The sequence below is a fragment of the Ambystoma mexicanum genome, chromosome 3p (genome assembly GCF_040938575.1).
Source record: "Ambystoma mexicanum isolate Mex_15411 chromosome 3p, UKY_AmexF1_1, whole genome shotgun sequence".
Classification (NCBI taxonomy): domain Eukaryota; kingdom Metazoa; phylum Chordata; class Amphibia; order Caudata; family Ambystomatidae; genus Ambystoma; species Ambystoma mexicanum.
In genome coordinates, this window is record NC_090925.1 from 928,076,694 (window position 1) to 928,091,764 (window position 15,071).

At 49.0% G+C, this 15,071-nt stretch overlaps 1 protein-coding gene across 1 annotated transcript in view; it reads right to left on the bottom strand.

Moving 5' to 3' along the window:
- The window catches only part of MMP24 (matrix metallopeptidase 24), a 744,834-nt gene extending 732,804 nt beyond the window's left edge, over positions 1-12,030 (bottom strand). The window contains exon 1 of the mRNA XM_069652218.1: positions 11,512-12,030. Within this exon, the coding sequence (XP_069508319.1) occupies positions 11,512-11,643 (132 nt within the window). The 5' untranslated portion in view covers positions 11,644-12,030. The remainder of the gene's footprint in view (positions 1-11,511) is intronic.
- Positions 12,031-15,071: the final 3,041 nt, after the last annotated feature.

Consider the following 15,071-nt stretch of genomic DNA (forward strand, 5'->3'; position numbering starts at 1 on the left):
GCATGGAGGGCAGACAGATCAGAAGTGTCAACGTGGAGATCAATGCTTCTGCGGTTGTCATCACAGCAAGTATATGCCGATGTGAGTCACAGTGGTTAATGTGAAAACAGGTTTTTATTAGCAGGGGAGTGGGCATTCCAGGACCCCAGAGTGAGTTAATCCAGAGAGAGGGAAAGAGAGAGAGAGGGTGGAGAATGAGGGCACAGAGAAACTTGGCGGAGACAAATGACGTGCATGAGAGTTGATTGCGGTGGATGGGGTTGTTTGAAATGGTCAGTGCTATTTGAGAGGTGTGGGGGTGCGGAGAGCCGTGGAGGAGTGGTGGATGGTTTATGGGGGCAAGTAGAAGAGATGATTTAAAAGGCATTGAAGGTCCATCTTGGCTGTGGTTGAGGACTCTTTGGAGGAGAGGAGTAAAGCTAATCAGGGTTGGGGGAGAGGAGCAGGAACTCCTCCCATGATCATTTTCCACACCAGGGCCTTGTCTTGAGAATGTATTTAAAGCACTTGCAGGTCCTGGCCTGGGAAGCTGTATACTTAAAATCATGCCTGGCCCTAATTTTCCCTTTACTTTTATTCAATGAATGACATGATTCCTGCAGTGTCCCTCCAAAATATGAATCTGGTCCAATGCATTTCAATTGGGTGTTCCCATCAGGGCACTCTTCAGACTTGTATGTACATGTGAGGAGGGATATCTCAGGGGCAGCGTGTTTGTCTTGGAAGCAGGACAACGCAGCGCAACACAGATTCTGAACCCGTGCTTAGAAACCAATCTCTGGTATTATGCGCATTATAAAAGAACAATTATAATAATAATAATAATGTCTGAGGACTCTGCAACTTTGAAAAGTTGAGAGCTATGAGACACGCTCACTATCCTGTTAAGTGGCTCAAGTTATAAATATCAGCATTATTGATTTAGCTTGCTTTTAAAAATGTTAAGTCGTACAAGCAATTGTGAGTTTGATCCGAGGTGCTCGGCTGCATATGTGACATCACCGGGAGTCAACGGACCGAGTGCCACTGACTTTTGACAAAACCGGGACCTGAACTAAGAGTGGGTTCAGCCTGAGAGAGCAGGAGATTCCAAGTTTCCTTGCAAGATCAGCGGTGCTATATTCCCCATCTAGTATGAAATTGTTGTTCATTGCACAACACAATTTGCTATGGTTTGTCAGAGAAAAAAGCAAATTCGGAGACGAAGCGGGGGTTGCTTCGGACAGGAAGCAATTGCGAGAAACTCTGGAGATTGAGTGGGTGTTTGGGAAAAGTGCAAGTGAGGAGAAATGCTCAGCAGCGACATATGCTGGCTAGAACCCTTTCCATTTCCCTTGAGAGTGGTTCCTATGTTGCGGCTACTTTTGTATCTTAATTTAAAGACTGCCACACACAGTTGTACTTCATCATTTGATGTGGCCGTCACAATCAAGCGATGATCCTGCCTTCACGGTCTTCAAGGAAACATTGAAGTGATGGCTAGTTTTATCGGTTACATGTGATTATAACGAATCCAAAATAACTAATACCATCAACTAATACCATAATAACACATTCCAAAATAACAAATTCGTTTTTTGTTGTTTTTGGGGGGGTTCCCCCATCCTCTCTTTTTTGTTCCTAATACGTTTCACCACCTCCAAAACCACTATGCTCAATCCCAACCAGTTTTTTGTTTTTTCCCAAATTCGTTATTTTGGAATTCGTTATTTTTGGTTCGTTGTATTGGGACTAGTTATTGTGTTATTCATTATAATCACTGCATACCGTGTTTTACCTTAGAGAACTCCACAAGGTGTGTGAACACATCTCGAATAGCCCCAATAATGAGCTCTGCCCTGGAAGTAAGCGGGGGAGGGGCTGACATTTTAAAGAAAATGTTTCGCAGCCCATGTTTTGCCACAGGAATAACTGATCGAAGAATCGAAATGAATCTCTAACCCACCAGAGATGTTTAGGTGCAAGAAATACTATCCCAAAATACAAGCGGCTGTGTGGCCATGGTAATTCTGCAGTAGAAACTTTAAGACATATCTTTATTGAGTGCATTTCTCTATCCAATGTTAGCTACCAATTAGCTGGAAAATGTGTTTGGAATGCTGATGATACATCGAATGAGGGGTTCTGGAAACATATTTTAAATGCAAATGAAATTTCTATATGTATTGCTGCTATAGATTTAGTTGTATTAACAGATTCATGCATGTATTTGATAATAATGTAGGTGGTTTTGTTTTACAATTTGTGGGAAAGGTTTATATTCAACTGTGACACACAATAAATAAATAAACAAAAATAAATAACTGGTTAGGTCTACAGATATCCCGGTACAAAGTGCCCATAACAGACCACTTGGCAGCATCCCAGAGGTCAAGGTGTGTTTCTAGTAGGTCAAGTCTATTAGGGCTACTTGGCATACAGATCTCAACTGCAGGTCTCATTTCTGGGGATCATTGAGATCTTTACAAGACTGTTACTTTTCTGGAATGAACGACTAGTAATTCATTGAATCTTTCAAAAATGCACAGGGCTGCCCCTTTCCGGCACGGGCAAATCACCTTTCAGTTGCAGGTCAGACCCATGAGCTTTCGGTCAGTTGGCCAATGGGTATAGGCTTTAGAGCGGACACAACCATTATAAGAAAAAGAGAATAAGTGACTAATTGTCTGTATCTAGTTATAAAGGCAGCTCTAGTGAAAAAAAGGGAAATGCACTAAAGTGGCTATTGGAAGGTGCCCTCTCACATATGCAGGCACAGTGCAATGGATACTGACAGAAATCCAACGTGTTTGCAGAAGGGGACGCTCTGCACACGCATCCCCGCCCCCTCGAAACGACAACGCACAGTATCAAAACATGGAGTCAAGTCGGAAGGAAGCGGCAGAACCAGGAAAGCGCAGCGCGTGATGGAAACAGTTAAAAGATAGAACGTGCACTGTTTAAAATGGAGGAGTGGCGCTGGCTTCTGGGGCCTGGCTTGGGCAAGGTCCTCAGCGGGCAGCCATCACATGGAAGCTTTGTTGTGGTGCAGCGATAGGCGGGAGCAGCAGCAGAGCTGTCACTTCCGGTTTCTCTGATCTGCCAAACAGTGCATGCCAGGGTAGCAGCAAGTGACGCGGGGGCCGGGGGGCCCTCCCCTTGCCCCTGCGTCTCCCCTCAATGGCCCTGCAACGCCCTCCCCAGTTCTTCTATATGTACGGGGGAACAGCTGGCCGGTGCAGCGGCTATTTTTAGAAGCCGTGTAGCCTTCCTCACCGGAAGAAGATGCCCTGCCCAACATCACCTTTTCCAATCACAATCTGCCCGCAGCGCCCCCGCCTTTCATATCATACGAAAAGGAGCCCATTCGTAACAGGAGTCTTGCTTTTCTCCCGTCTTTCGTCTCTGGGGCGGTGGCCAGTGTGTAACCTGGCTTTATTAACCTAGTTAGATTCTACGTCCGCCCATCCAGTAACGGCATAGCTCTCAACCATTTCTGTCACAAAGGTGGGTGAAAACACCCGATTTTAATTTTGGCGGGTGAGAGGCCCATTGAAACGAATGGGCGTGCAGGAGGCTTGGCGGGTGAGTCAGCTGTTTACAAGGCGGGTGACACCCGCCAAAAGTGTGTGAGTTGAGAGCTATGAGTAACGGAGTGGGGGAGGGGTGCAGCCTGAGCTGCCCTCTTTCCAATGTTACCAGTTGATCCCGCTCCCCCACCCCACTCGCCCTCAAACCGAGCAACGTGAACTTTTATCCCCCCGGCATAGCTCTCAACCATTTGTCTCGGCCAGTAACGGCATAGCTCTCAACCATTTGTGTCACAAAGGTGGGTGAAAACACCCGATTTTAATTTTGGCGGGTGAGAGGCCCATTGAAACGAATGGGCGTGCAGGAGGCTTGGCGGGTGAGTCAGCTGTTTACAAGGCGGGTGACACCCGCCAAAAGTGTGTGAGTTGAGAGCTATGAGTAACGGAGTGGGGGAGGGGTGCAGCCTGAGCTGCCCTCTTTCCAATGTTACCAGTTGATCCCGCTCCCCCACCCCACTCGCCCTCAACCCGAGCAACGTGAACTTTTATCCCCCGGCATAGCTCTCAACCATTTGTCTCGCAAAGGCGGGTGAAATCACCCGATTTTGTTTTTGGCGGGTGAGGCGCCCATTGAAATGAATGGGCGTGCAGGAGGCTTGGTGGGGGAGGCAGCCCTTTGCAAGGCGGGTGACACCCGCCAAAAGCGGGTGAGTTGAGAGCTATGCCCCGGCCAGGGCTGAGGGGGGACCTCTTTGCTCCTTCCTACGACACGAGCGGAGGAGGCACACCGTTCAGAAAAGCACAGGTGTGTTTCAAAGTGCGTCTCCCCATTCTGTCCTCTTAAGAGAAAGGAGCTGGGGCCAGCAGGCACCCCTACCTTCACTAATGGGGGACGGGGGCTGGCAATGTGCTGTAGTCACCTGTGGTCGGTTGGTGGGGGCGGGGGCGGGGGTGGAGTGTTTCCTCCACCATTCCCAAATCAAAAACAGTCAATATTCCCTCAAAGGATTCTTCTAAGTCACCAAGGAACACACATGTACCGGACTAAGTAGACGTAGACAGTGCGTTCGGTGTACGTGGCTGGCAAACACACATGGCTGAGATGCGTGGACACTCCTTGTGATTTTGCTCGAATGTGCAATGTTCCATGTATCGGAATTTCGTCAGGACACGCACAGGGCGTTAGTTGGCTCCAGAACAGTCATTCCGTCAGAATGAAGACGGGGCGAGAGAATCACGCATTTCCCGAAGAAGCGCGTGCAGCCAGGAGTGCCAGCTTTCAGCACGCTGGACAGAGCACGCAGCTGGCTGCACACTCGTCTATGGGCGGTGCCGCGCACCTGCGTTACTGCCAAACGTGCACGCGTAAAGCCTTATCTTTAGCCGCTTTTCGTGAACGCATCATGTGCCCAGATCGTTCTTCCTGCGCAGAGGAAAACATGATCCATCGCAGCAAAACGACACAACAAGCGCCATGCGCACATGACGTCCGGCTGTGATTGGCAGGCCCGCCGCTTGGCCCACTAGGTGCACAAGAGACGCTCGCCGGGCCTGCCTATTGCACCTCCACACAACATCGCGCGAACCCTACCTGTAATGTCTTGCTTTATAATGTCGGCAACCCCACCTGCCAGCCAGCAAGTGTGCATGCTTTGCCATAGTTCTGGGCGCCAACGGAAAGGTTTGTTTATTATTTTTGCATTTTTAAAGCGCTAACACAGTTTGTGATGTGTCCCTAAAGGTTTCACTAACACATCTGACATTTGCTCAGCCCATTTTCCACTTTTGAAAAATATCCAGGTGGAACGTGATTATAGGGGCGAGCTTCATGTGCACTGAGACCGGTCCTGTGCTCTGAGTTGCCTGTTTTACACAATGCACATTGTGTGCAGAGGATCACTCATAACGTGTTAGCTTCTTTTTCGAGTCCTCTGTATACTAATGGTTTCACTTATGTGTATGTCCCCTTCCTGATGTGTGGCCTTGGGCAATTCTGGGAGCATATATACTGCAATTACTCTGTGCACTTACACCTTTCTTCACATCAATCTGCATTTAGACGTGTAGGCCTCGGGAGGATAGCTCAGGGGCAACGTGCTCCCCTTGGAAGCAAGACGACACAGAGCAACACAGGATCGATCCCACTGTCCGCGCTTTGAAACCTCTGAGTATTAAGCGCGTTATAAATAACATATCATTTAATTTAGGGCTGGAGTAGAACCTCATGCCATGGTCTTACTCGGGTGTATCCCCCGCCCTGGGTGGGGCCTTGTGCTGGACCTCCGCATGCAGGCCACCACGAGTCACACTTGGAACTGCCAAGACGCATGTTAATGGGTCTTGCGCCACGCACTGTTGCCACTTGCGCAGTCTCTTGGCGGTAATGGTTACAGGTGAAGCAACACATGGGGGGTGGGGTCTCTCCTTAGGCTTCACACTGTGGGGCTAGCACGAGGGAGGGGGGGCACACATGTCCGGCTCGGCATACACCAGTTCATAAGCCATTGTAAACATTGATCCGATCCAGGTGTGTGTGTGTGTGTGTGTGAGCATGGCAGCCTTAGGCAGAAGTTTCTTAATTGGGTCACCTCTGCCTCCCTTTTCCATAAGGTTAACCAGAGATCAAGGGTAACCAACCGTCTGACTGGGTGCTCGGTGGCGTGTCCCTTCAGTTTCAGCTCTTCGCGGGAGTGGTGGGGCGCAATCGCTGTCCTGCAGCTCAGAGTGTCTGCATTACAGGGCTTATGGGGTGCATTCATGCCAGGTGTCTAGGGGGAGCTTTTTGATAAATACACCGATTTTTAATCACCCTCAGTAAGTCCTGCTTTCTTCCTTGCACGGCATGTCACGACCCAAAGTGGAAAAGGTTTCTCTCCAGGTACCTGCGTTAACTTAGTGCCCGGGGTCTTGTTCAAGCAAATGTGAATACAGAGGCGTGGCCTGGGATGGCACATGCTACCCCTGGAATCTGACTGGCCACCCAGGTGCCACCCCATTAACCTAAACTATGATCATTATGTGTGTGTGCGCTAATAGTTCATGCCACCCCTGCATAAGTCAGTGCCGCACTTGGGTTACCCCAGTCAAAAGAGTCTGGACATGCCACTGGTGCATACTCTCCAAGGAGAAGATTGGTTGCCACCTTTGCAGCTGCATGCAACAGAGACATTCCTGCTCGAAGGTCGCAGCTTTCAGTGAGAATTAGTGTGAATTGGACGGCACATTGGTCATCGACATTTCGCACGCACCATGCAGCCCCTTGTTCCTCCCAGGGCTATGCCGGTCATTTGAGGCTGGTGGGCTTATGTATTGTGTGTGGTATATTAAGTAAACTGACTTGCTTTGGTCAGCTGCAGGAGTGCGTTTCACTTTTCCTCACCAGTGGACAACAGTGTCTGTACTTGCATCCTGTATATGCAGCGGGCCGGATGTCTGCGTTTGGGTATGTATCCGCAGCTTATTCGCATGCTGTGTAATATGTATTGGTTGCTGCACAGAATGCATACCTGGGGCCAGATTACAGAAACCGTGCACCGGTGCAAGTGCAAAGATGCATGGTGTTAGCACTACGGCAAAGTTTGCCCTATTCCTAAAAATCACTGGGACATGGTACGACATTACATCGGCAGGATTTTTTTTCGTTGACCTTTTTGCCGAAAATGTTCGTCTGAAGGGGAGGATTGGGGGAAATCCCCTAAATAATAATAACAAAATGTGATGCGTTTTTCCGGCTGAAGGTTTTTGTCAAAAAACTCAGCGAAAAAGCTGGCGATCTAAGAAGATAGAAGCATGGGACATGTTAGAAAAGCTTTGCACCATGACAAGTAATTGTAATTGGTTATCTGTAACGCCCTTAATACCCAGATGTTTCTAAGCACTGATCCGGGGATCGAACCTGTGTTGCTCCGTGTCGTCTTGCTTCCAAGGCGAGCGCGTTGCCCCTGAGTTATCCTCCAGAGACGCAAGTGCAGTTTGGCATGATGCACCAGGTGAAAAATGTCCCCAGTGCACAAAAGATACATTTTCACTGCATTTTTTCACCAGGGCGATTACGACCCAATGTTTTTAGAAATGGGGCACACTTTGCCCTAGTACGAACACCGAGCAACCTGGCACGTGCACCGGTGCAAGGGTTCTGTAGCCCGGCTCCTGGGTGCCATGTCACTATTGTGGAGCCGGCTCCCATGGCTTCCTTGCTCCTCGTGCTGAAATGTGCTCTGTCCTCTGCGTCTCACCTGGACCAGGTGGCAGTGGCTGTCTCCAGCTTTCACTCTTCCAGGCTCAGATACTTCAAGTTGCCATGCTCTGTAGGTCCCTTCTGTGTCCTGGCACTATAAGTTTAGCATTTAAAATGGGAAAGGCAAACACTACACGAACCACAATGCAAAGGGGCAGATGTCATCCATGAGAGCGGATTAAATCATTTAGGACGTGCTTCTATTATGGGGGGGGGGGTGGGAAGTACCTCTTCTTGTTAAACTCTTAACTTCTGTGTTTTGATTGGCACGTGTAGGCCGGAGATTGACGTATGCTTTGTGTACATGCGTGTTACCCTGTGCTGTGCTTACATTTCTTTGCCTGTGCTTGCTTTGCTACCTGTTCCGCTGTGCTTACTAAGCATAATGCACCATATGCTTAAAGTGCACACAGAGGGCTTCTCAGTCCACTGGCACGTGCTTACATTTCCCTGTACACCTCTTCCCTGTACACCTCTGTGCTTACATTTCCCTGTACACCTCTTCCGTGTACACCGCTGTGAGCACATTTCCCTGTACACCACTGTGCTTACATTTCTTCCCTGTACACCACTGTGCTTACATTTCCCTGTACACCTGTGTGCTTACATTTTTTTCCTTGTACACCTCCGTGCGTACATTTCCCTGTACACCTCTTTCCTGTACACCTCTGTGCTTACATTTCCCTGTACACCTCTGTGCTTACAGTTCTTCCCTGTACACCTATGTGCTTACATTTCCCTGTACACCTCTGTGCTTACTTTTCTTTCCTGTACACCTCTGTGCTTACATTTCCCTCTACACCTCTGTGCTTACATTTCTTCCCTGTACACCTCTGTGCTTACATTTCTTCCGGGTACACCTCTGTGCTTACATTTCTTCCTGGCACACTACTGTGCTCACATTTCCCTGTACACCTCTGTGCTTACATTTCTTCCCTGTACACCCCTGTGCTTACATTTCCCTGTACACCTCTGTGCTTACATTTCTTCGCGATACACCTCTGTGCTTACATTTCTCCCCTATAAAACCTTTGTGCTTACATTTCCCTGTACACCTCTGTTCTTACATTTCCTATCTGTGCTTACATTTCCCTGTACACCCCTGTGCTTACATTTCCCTGTACACCTCCGTGCTTAAATTTCTTCGCGATACACCTGTGCTTACATTTCTTCCCTGTACACCTCTGTGCTTACATTTCTCCCCTGTACACCCCTGTGCTTACATTTCCCTGTACACCTCTGTGCTTACATTTCTTCGCGATGCACCTCTTTGCTTTATTGCTCATTATCTGTGTGTACTTGTGTTTCTCGGTGTCCCTCGCTCGGGGGCTGCGTTGTCCCAGTGTTCTCTTTGCTTACATTGCTGTGTGCTTACTTTTCACTTCGTGGCTCGTGTGTTCACGCTGCCCTGTGTGCTCCGGTGCTTGCAATGTCCTGTACACCACTGTGCTTACTTTTCTTTCCTGTACACCTCTGTGCTTACATTTCCCTGTACACCTCTGTGCTTACATTTCTTCCTGGTACACTACTGTGCTCACATTTCCCTGTACACCTCTGTGCTTACATTTCTCCCCTGTACACCTCTGTGCTTACATTTCCCTGTACACCTCTGTGCTTACATTTCTTCGCGATACACCTCTGTGCTTACATTTCTTCCCTGTACACCTCTGTGCTTACATTTCCCTGTACACCTCTGTGCTTACATTTCTTCGTGATACACCTCTTGCTTACATTTCTTCCCTGTACACCAATGTGCTTACATTTCCCTGTACACCTCTGTGCTTACATTTCTTATATGTGCTTACATTTCCCTGTACACCTCTGTGCTTACATTTCTTATATGTGCTTACATTTCCCTGTACACCCCTGTGCTTACATTTCCCTGTACACCTCTGTGCTTACATTTCTTATATGTGCTTACATTTCCCTGTACACCCCTGTGCTTACATTTCCCTGTACACCTCTGTGCTTACATTTCTTCGCGATGCACCTCTTTGCTTTATTGCTCATTATCTGTGTGTACTTGTGTTTCTCGGTGTCCCTCGCTCGGGGGCTGCGTTGTCCCCGTGTTCTCTGTGCTTACATTGCTGTGTGCTTACTTTTCACTTCGTGGCTCGTGTGTTCACGCTGCCCTGTGTGCTCCGGTGCTTGCAATGTCATGTACATGCCTGTGATCTCGTTGCATTGTGTACCCCTTTGCTCTCATTGCCTTGTGTACTCATGTGCTCACATTGATGGGGGTGAAACAGTGCTTGCCGGGCCCAGTGCACTCCGGTGCGTACACTGGCCGCTGTGCCTATGCGCTTGGTGTACCCTGTGCTTAGAGTGTCCCTTTTACCAATGTGCTTTGCGTGCCCGCGTGCTTACATTGTCGTATCTACCCATGTGCTTACATTGCACACGTAACCCCGAGACACCGTGTCGTATGCTTGCTCTCTAGGCTTTGCCCTCCTTGCCCCGTGTACCCTGTGCTTGCATTCTCTGTGTGCGTCTGGACTTCTATTTTGGGTCTGTCGAGCCTTGTGTTGCCATGGCCCTGAACATCGCGTTGCTTGCCCTGCACCGTGCACGTTGCACAGTGAACTTCTACGCGTGCAGCGCCCTGTGTGCAAGCGGTACATTGCCCCGTGCGCCTCAGACCGCATATACCCGAACTATTTGTCTGTGCTTCTTTTGGGGAATGAATGTGTGTAGCGCCGAATGCAGATACGTTGCTTCGTGTCGCTTGGGAAAGAAGACAAAGAGAAGGATGGTGTGGTGGGAAGGACTGCCACAAAACAACCGTGCACAGTTCATGGAGTTGAACTCCCTGTTGGAGCGTTGCTTGCATAACATTGTGATTGTCCTGCACTGTGCCCCCCGTGCTGTACCACCCACCTACTTACATTGCCCTGTGCGTGCTTCCATTGCCCAGAGCACACCCGATTGCATTGCCCAGAACACAACCGGTTGCACTGCCTCTGTGCGTCCATTGCCCAGAGCACACCTGATTGCATTGCCCAGAACACAACCGGTTGAATTGCCCCTGTGTTTCCATTGCCCAGAGCACACCCGGTTTCCCTGCCCCAGTGCTCACCCGGTTGTACTGCCTCTGTGCGTCCTGTGCCTGCATTGCCCAGAGCACACCCTGGTGCACTGCCTCTGTGCTTCCATTGCCCAGAGCGCACCCGGTTGCACAGCCTCTGTGCTTGCATGCCCAGTGCACTCCCGGTTGCATTCCATTGCCCAGGGCACACTCGGTTGCACTGCCGCTCTGCTTGCATTGCCCAGAGCACACCCGGTTGCACTGCCTCTGTGCTTCCATTGCCCAGAGCACACCCATTTGCACTGCCTCTTTGCGTCCACTGCCCATAGCACACCTGGTTGCATTGCCCCTGTGCTTCTATTGCCCAGAGCACACCCGGTTGCACTGCTTCGGTGCTTCCATTGCCCAGAGCACACCCGGTTGCACTGCCTCTGTGCTTGCATTGCCCAGAGCACACCCGGTTGCACTGCCCCTGTGCTTCCATTGCCCAGAGCACACCCGGTTGCACTGCCTCTGTGCTTGCATTGCCCAGAGCACACCCGGTAGCACTGCCCCTGTGCTTCCATTGCCCAGAGCACACCCGGTTGCAATGCCCCTGTGCGTCCGTTGCCACGTTCTCTCCTGTGCTCAGAGTGACCTGCACGTCCTTTAATTGCTCCCTATGCCTGTGCATCACGCCCCCCCGACCCTCTGCCCACCCCCAGCCCCCTTGCCCTGGCCTTAGGCCGGCAGTGACCTACCTCCACGATGAAGGTCCTTTCCTCCCCGCACACGGACATCACCCAGAGGCAGACTTGCAGGCAGCAGAGGCCGGCGCCCCCGGCCTGCCGCCTCCGGCCCCGCTGCTGCTGCTCGAGCCCCACCTCGGCCATCTCTCCCCGCTCTCAGCATTGATGGCGAGGGCCTCACATCCCGGGCAGGTGAGGCCCCGCGCCGCCCGCTGCCCCCAGCAGCCGTCTCCTTCCAGCGCTCCTGCCTTGCAGCGGCCGCCCCTTGCCCCAGCTCTTCCTGCCGCCCGCTCCAGCCCGGTGCCAGTCCCAGGAAGCGCCTCTCCTCTGCCCGCCACGAGATGCCGCCGGGGCGTGCGCACTGCCCGTCTACCGTGCTATCTATCTCTGGCTCTGTATCTTTCCCTCTCTGGCCCGCGCCTCCCCTCGCGCTCGCTCCCTGCTCCCCACTCCCTCTCTCTATTTCCAGCTCGCTACTTCTTCCCCCAGTCGCCGAGCCCGCGCTGTTTCTGCTGCTTCTCTTTTCTCCCCCACGTCTAGTTCTCTCGACAGGCTGCCTGCCTATCTCTCCCTCCCTCTTTCTGTTTATCCCTCTCCTATTCTCTCCGTGCGTGCTTGGTTCTTTTTTTAATTAACGTTTTCTCTTGGTTAAATAAACCTTTTTAAGACAAACCTTCTTTCACTCTCACCTAATTAACCCTCTCTATATAGCCAGTTGTTTTCATTCCTACCTCTTTTTATTTCTATCTCTTCCTTTCTATCCCCTCCTTCGTTTTTCCCTTTTGCTCTCTCTAGTTTCGTGTGTGCTCCTAGTCCACTGCGCCTCTTCGGATATTTTTCTCATATTTTGTAAATTCCCTTGTTCTTCTTTTTTACTCCATTCTCTCTCCTCTTTCCCTCTCTGTACCCTTTCTTCTTTCTACTTGTATTTTCTCCTCTCAGCACGTGTGCCCACTGCACTCTCCCTCACTTATGCGTTCTCTTCACACTCCTCTATTTCCTCTTACTCCTCTCCACTCAGTGAACAAAACGGAAAAAAAATGGTGGGGGATCCCAGAAGGGCCAGGGTGGGGTCGGAGTTTGGAGAGGCGTTGCCCGAGGAGGCGTGGTTTAAGGGGGCTAAAATGGCAGTTGACGTCTGATCAGAGGAAATGTCCAAAATAATAGTTTAAAACGGCGCAATTTCTTTCATGATGCTTCTTTTCCAAACTATATATCAATTCCACTTTAAACCACTTCCATGGCACTGGTGATAAGTTACTTCACTATACGCATAATAGTTTGGCCAGTGTTGCTGAGTAAATATCCATTAAAATGCACAATTTGTATCCCATTTTTTTTTTAAACTCCCCCGTGGGTACTATTCAAACAGGGTGATTTCTGTTCACCATAAGCAACGTTTTCTTTTACTTGAACCCCGCCTGGAACAGTTCCTGCATCTCCCCTCTGAAAGCAGTTGAGTGACTGCATCGTTTGGGATAGTTCCAATGGTAATAGGGGTATTTATTTAATCATGCAATGTTTGTCGGATACCTGTATATTTATTTATTTATTTATGCAATCTTTGTCAGAGCCGGCAAACATTGCACAAATAAGTAAATAAGCCGGGTCCATGTACCCGACAAGCATTGCATAAATAAATAAATAAGCGGGGTCGTGGCTGAGGACCGGGTCATGGCTGAGGACTGTAACTTCCCCGGGTGACCCCTTGCACGGGGTCACCAGAGGAAGTTACAGTTTGCTTGTGGGCACTTTTTTTCCCCCAGCACTGACTCTGGCCGGATCCCGAGATCCGGCTACACATCTGGTGCCGGAACTCAGATCCGGCGCGAGCCGGCCCAATCGCCAGCGCTGTCTCTGCTGATTCCCACCTATTATTCTCTGCCTCTCTCCTTCCTCTCTCACTTTCTGATTCCTCCTCTTTATATCTAACTAGCAGTCTACTTTCCTCCATCATCTATCGGTCCTCCTACCGCTAAACAGCTATCTTTATACCTCCCTCTATAACCTGCATGCCTACCAGCTCTTGCTTTCTAGTTATCATACTCCAAATCCCATCTTCTCTCTCTCTCTCTCTCTCTCTCTCACATGAAAGTTCCTCTCATCAAATGCATGGTACAGTGGAAACACCCTTTAATGGCTGCCGAGAGAGGCCTCCATAGACCGAAGCAAACAAAACAGATCAATCGCAAATTCAGAAGATTTTCTTTAAAACCTGCACTCATATTTAATGAAGGCAAAATCCTTCTGAAGATCCCATATGGCCTTGAACTATATGGTGATCCTATTTTTAAATCTCTGGATCTGATTGAGGCAAAGATGTGGCGCAAGATCGTGGGGCTCCATAAAGCGATCACTCTTGCAGCAATCAGATTCGAGTTAGGAATTACCTCTCTAAAAGCCTGTGTTGAGTGGCGCTTGCTGTCAAATTCAAAACTGATTTCCCCATTTACTGATTCCATCTATGAGGTTCTGGGTGGAGCCCTTAAGTATTCTAACAATTCCTTAGGGAATTCCCAGTATCTTGTTCAGTTTGGTAAGAAATGTGAAGTAATACTCTCAAGAATCACTTTGGATATAGATACCCTAATTTCTAATCCGACCAAGGGAATAAGGGCCCTCTATGACTTAGATCGGGTCACTACGACTGACCTTTTCCACTCCTATTCTTCTATGGGTCATTCAGCCCATGAGCTCAAAAGACGGGGCTCTCTCTCCACCATGCTTTCACAGTTCCCAAATCGGCACCATAGGGCTCTTCTTTCTTGGCTCTGTAGGAACTTGGTCCCTAAGAAGGAGATCCTGTTTAGGACAAGCATCTTTACTGAAGTTAACAGTGGCTGCAGATTTTGCAATCACCCTATTGAATCTATTAAACACTTGCTGCTAAATTGTGAGGCCCTAATTGCCCAGGTGTATTACACAAGGTCGACAGATGATCTTCTATGGAAAAGATATTTAAATATTCAGAATGTTAGGGAAGGTTTTGCCGTTTCGGCATTCATCAAAAGTCTGAACTTGATGTATTTTTATTAGAATCTGTTTGAAATCCTTTTTCTTTTAAATCCTTCTGTTTAATTAAGGTTCATTCTTTTTGTTTATGTTATCTTGTGCTTGGAATCTCTTGTCTGGTTTTCTTTTTGTATCAGTATGAAATGCTACGATATGTAATACACGGATTTGATGTGTTTTTGTATGCCTACTCAGTATTTATTCTGCTTTGTTAAGGTTTGATCTAAACCAAATACAATAAAGATATAAAAAAAACAGATGGGGAGTGGTCCTGCTCCCAAAAGCAGGGGGAACGGGCTGGCTCGGACTGGCCGATAGGGCAATAGGCCCATGGCCGAACCAAAAACGCAAAAGACTGGTGTGGGCCAGTTTTGTTGCTCAAACTGGGCCACTTTTCTGGCCAATGTGGGCCCGTTTGATGAGTTGCTTCACTGTGCAGTTAGTAGTTTTGACCAGTGTTGCAGAGTATTAATTGTTTAAAATGCTCAATTTGCATCACATTGTATCAATCCCCCCCCCGAGTACTATTCAAACAGTGCCACAAAAGGAATGAATAGCCA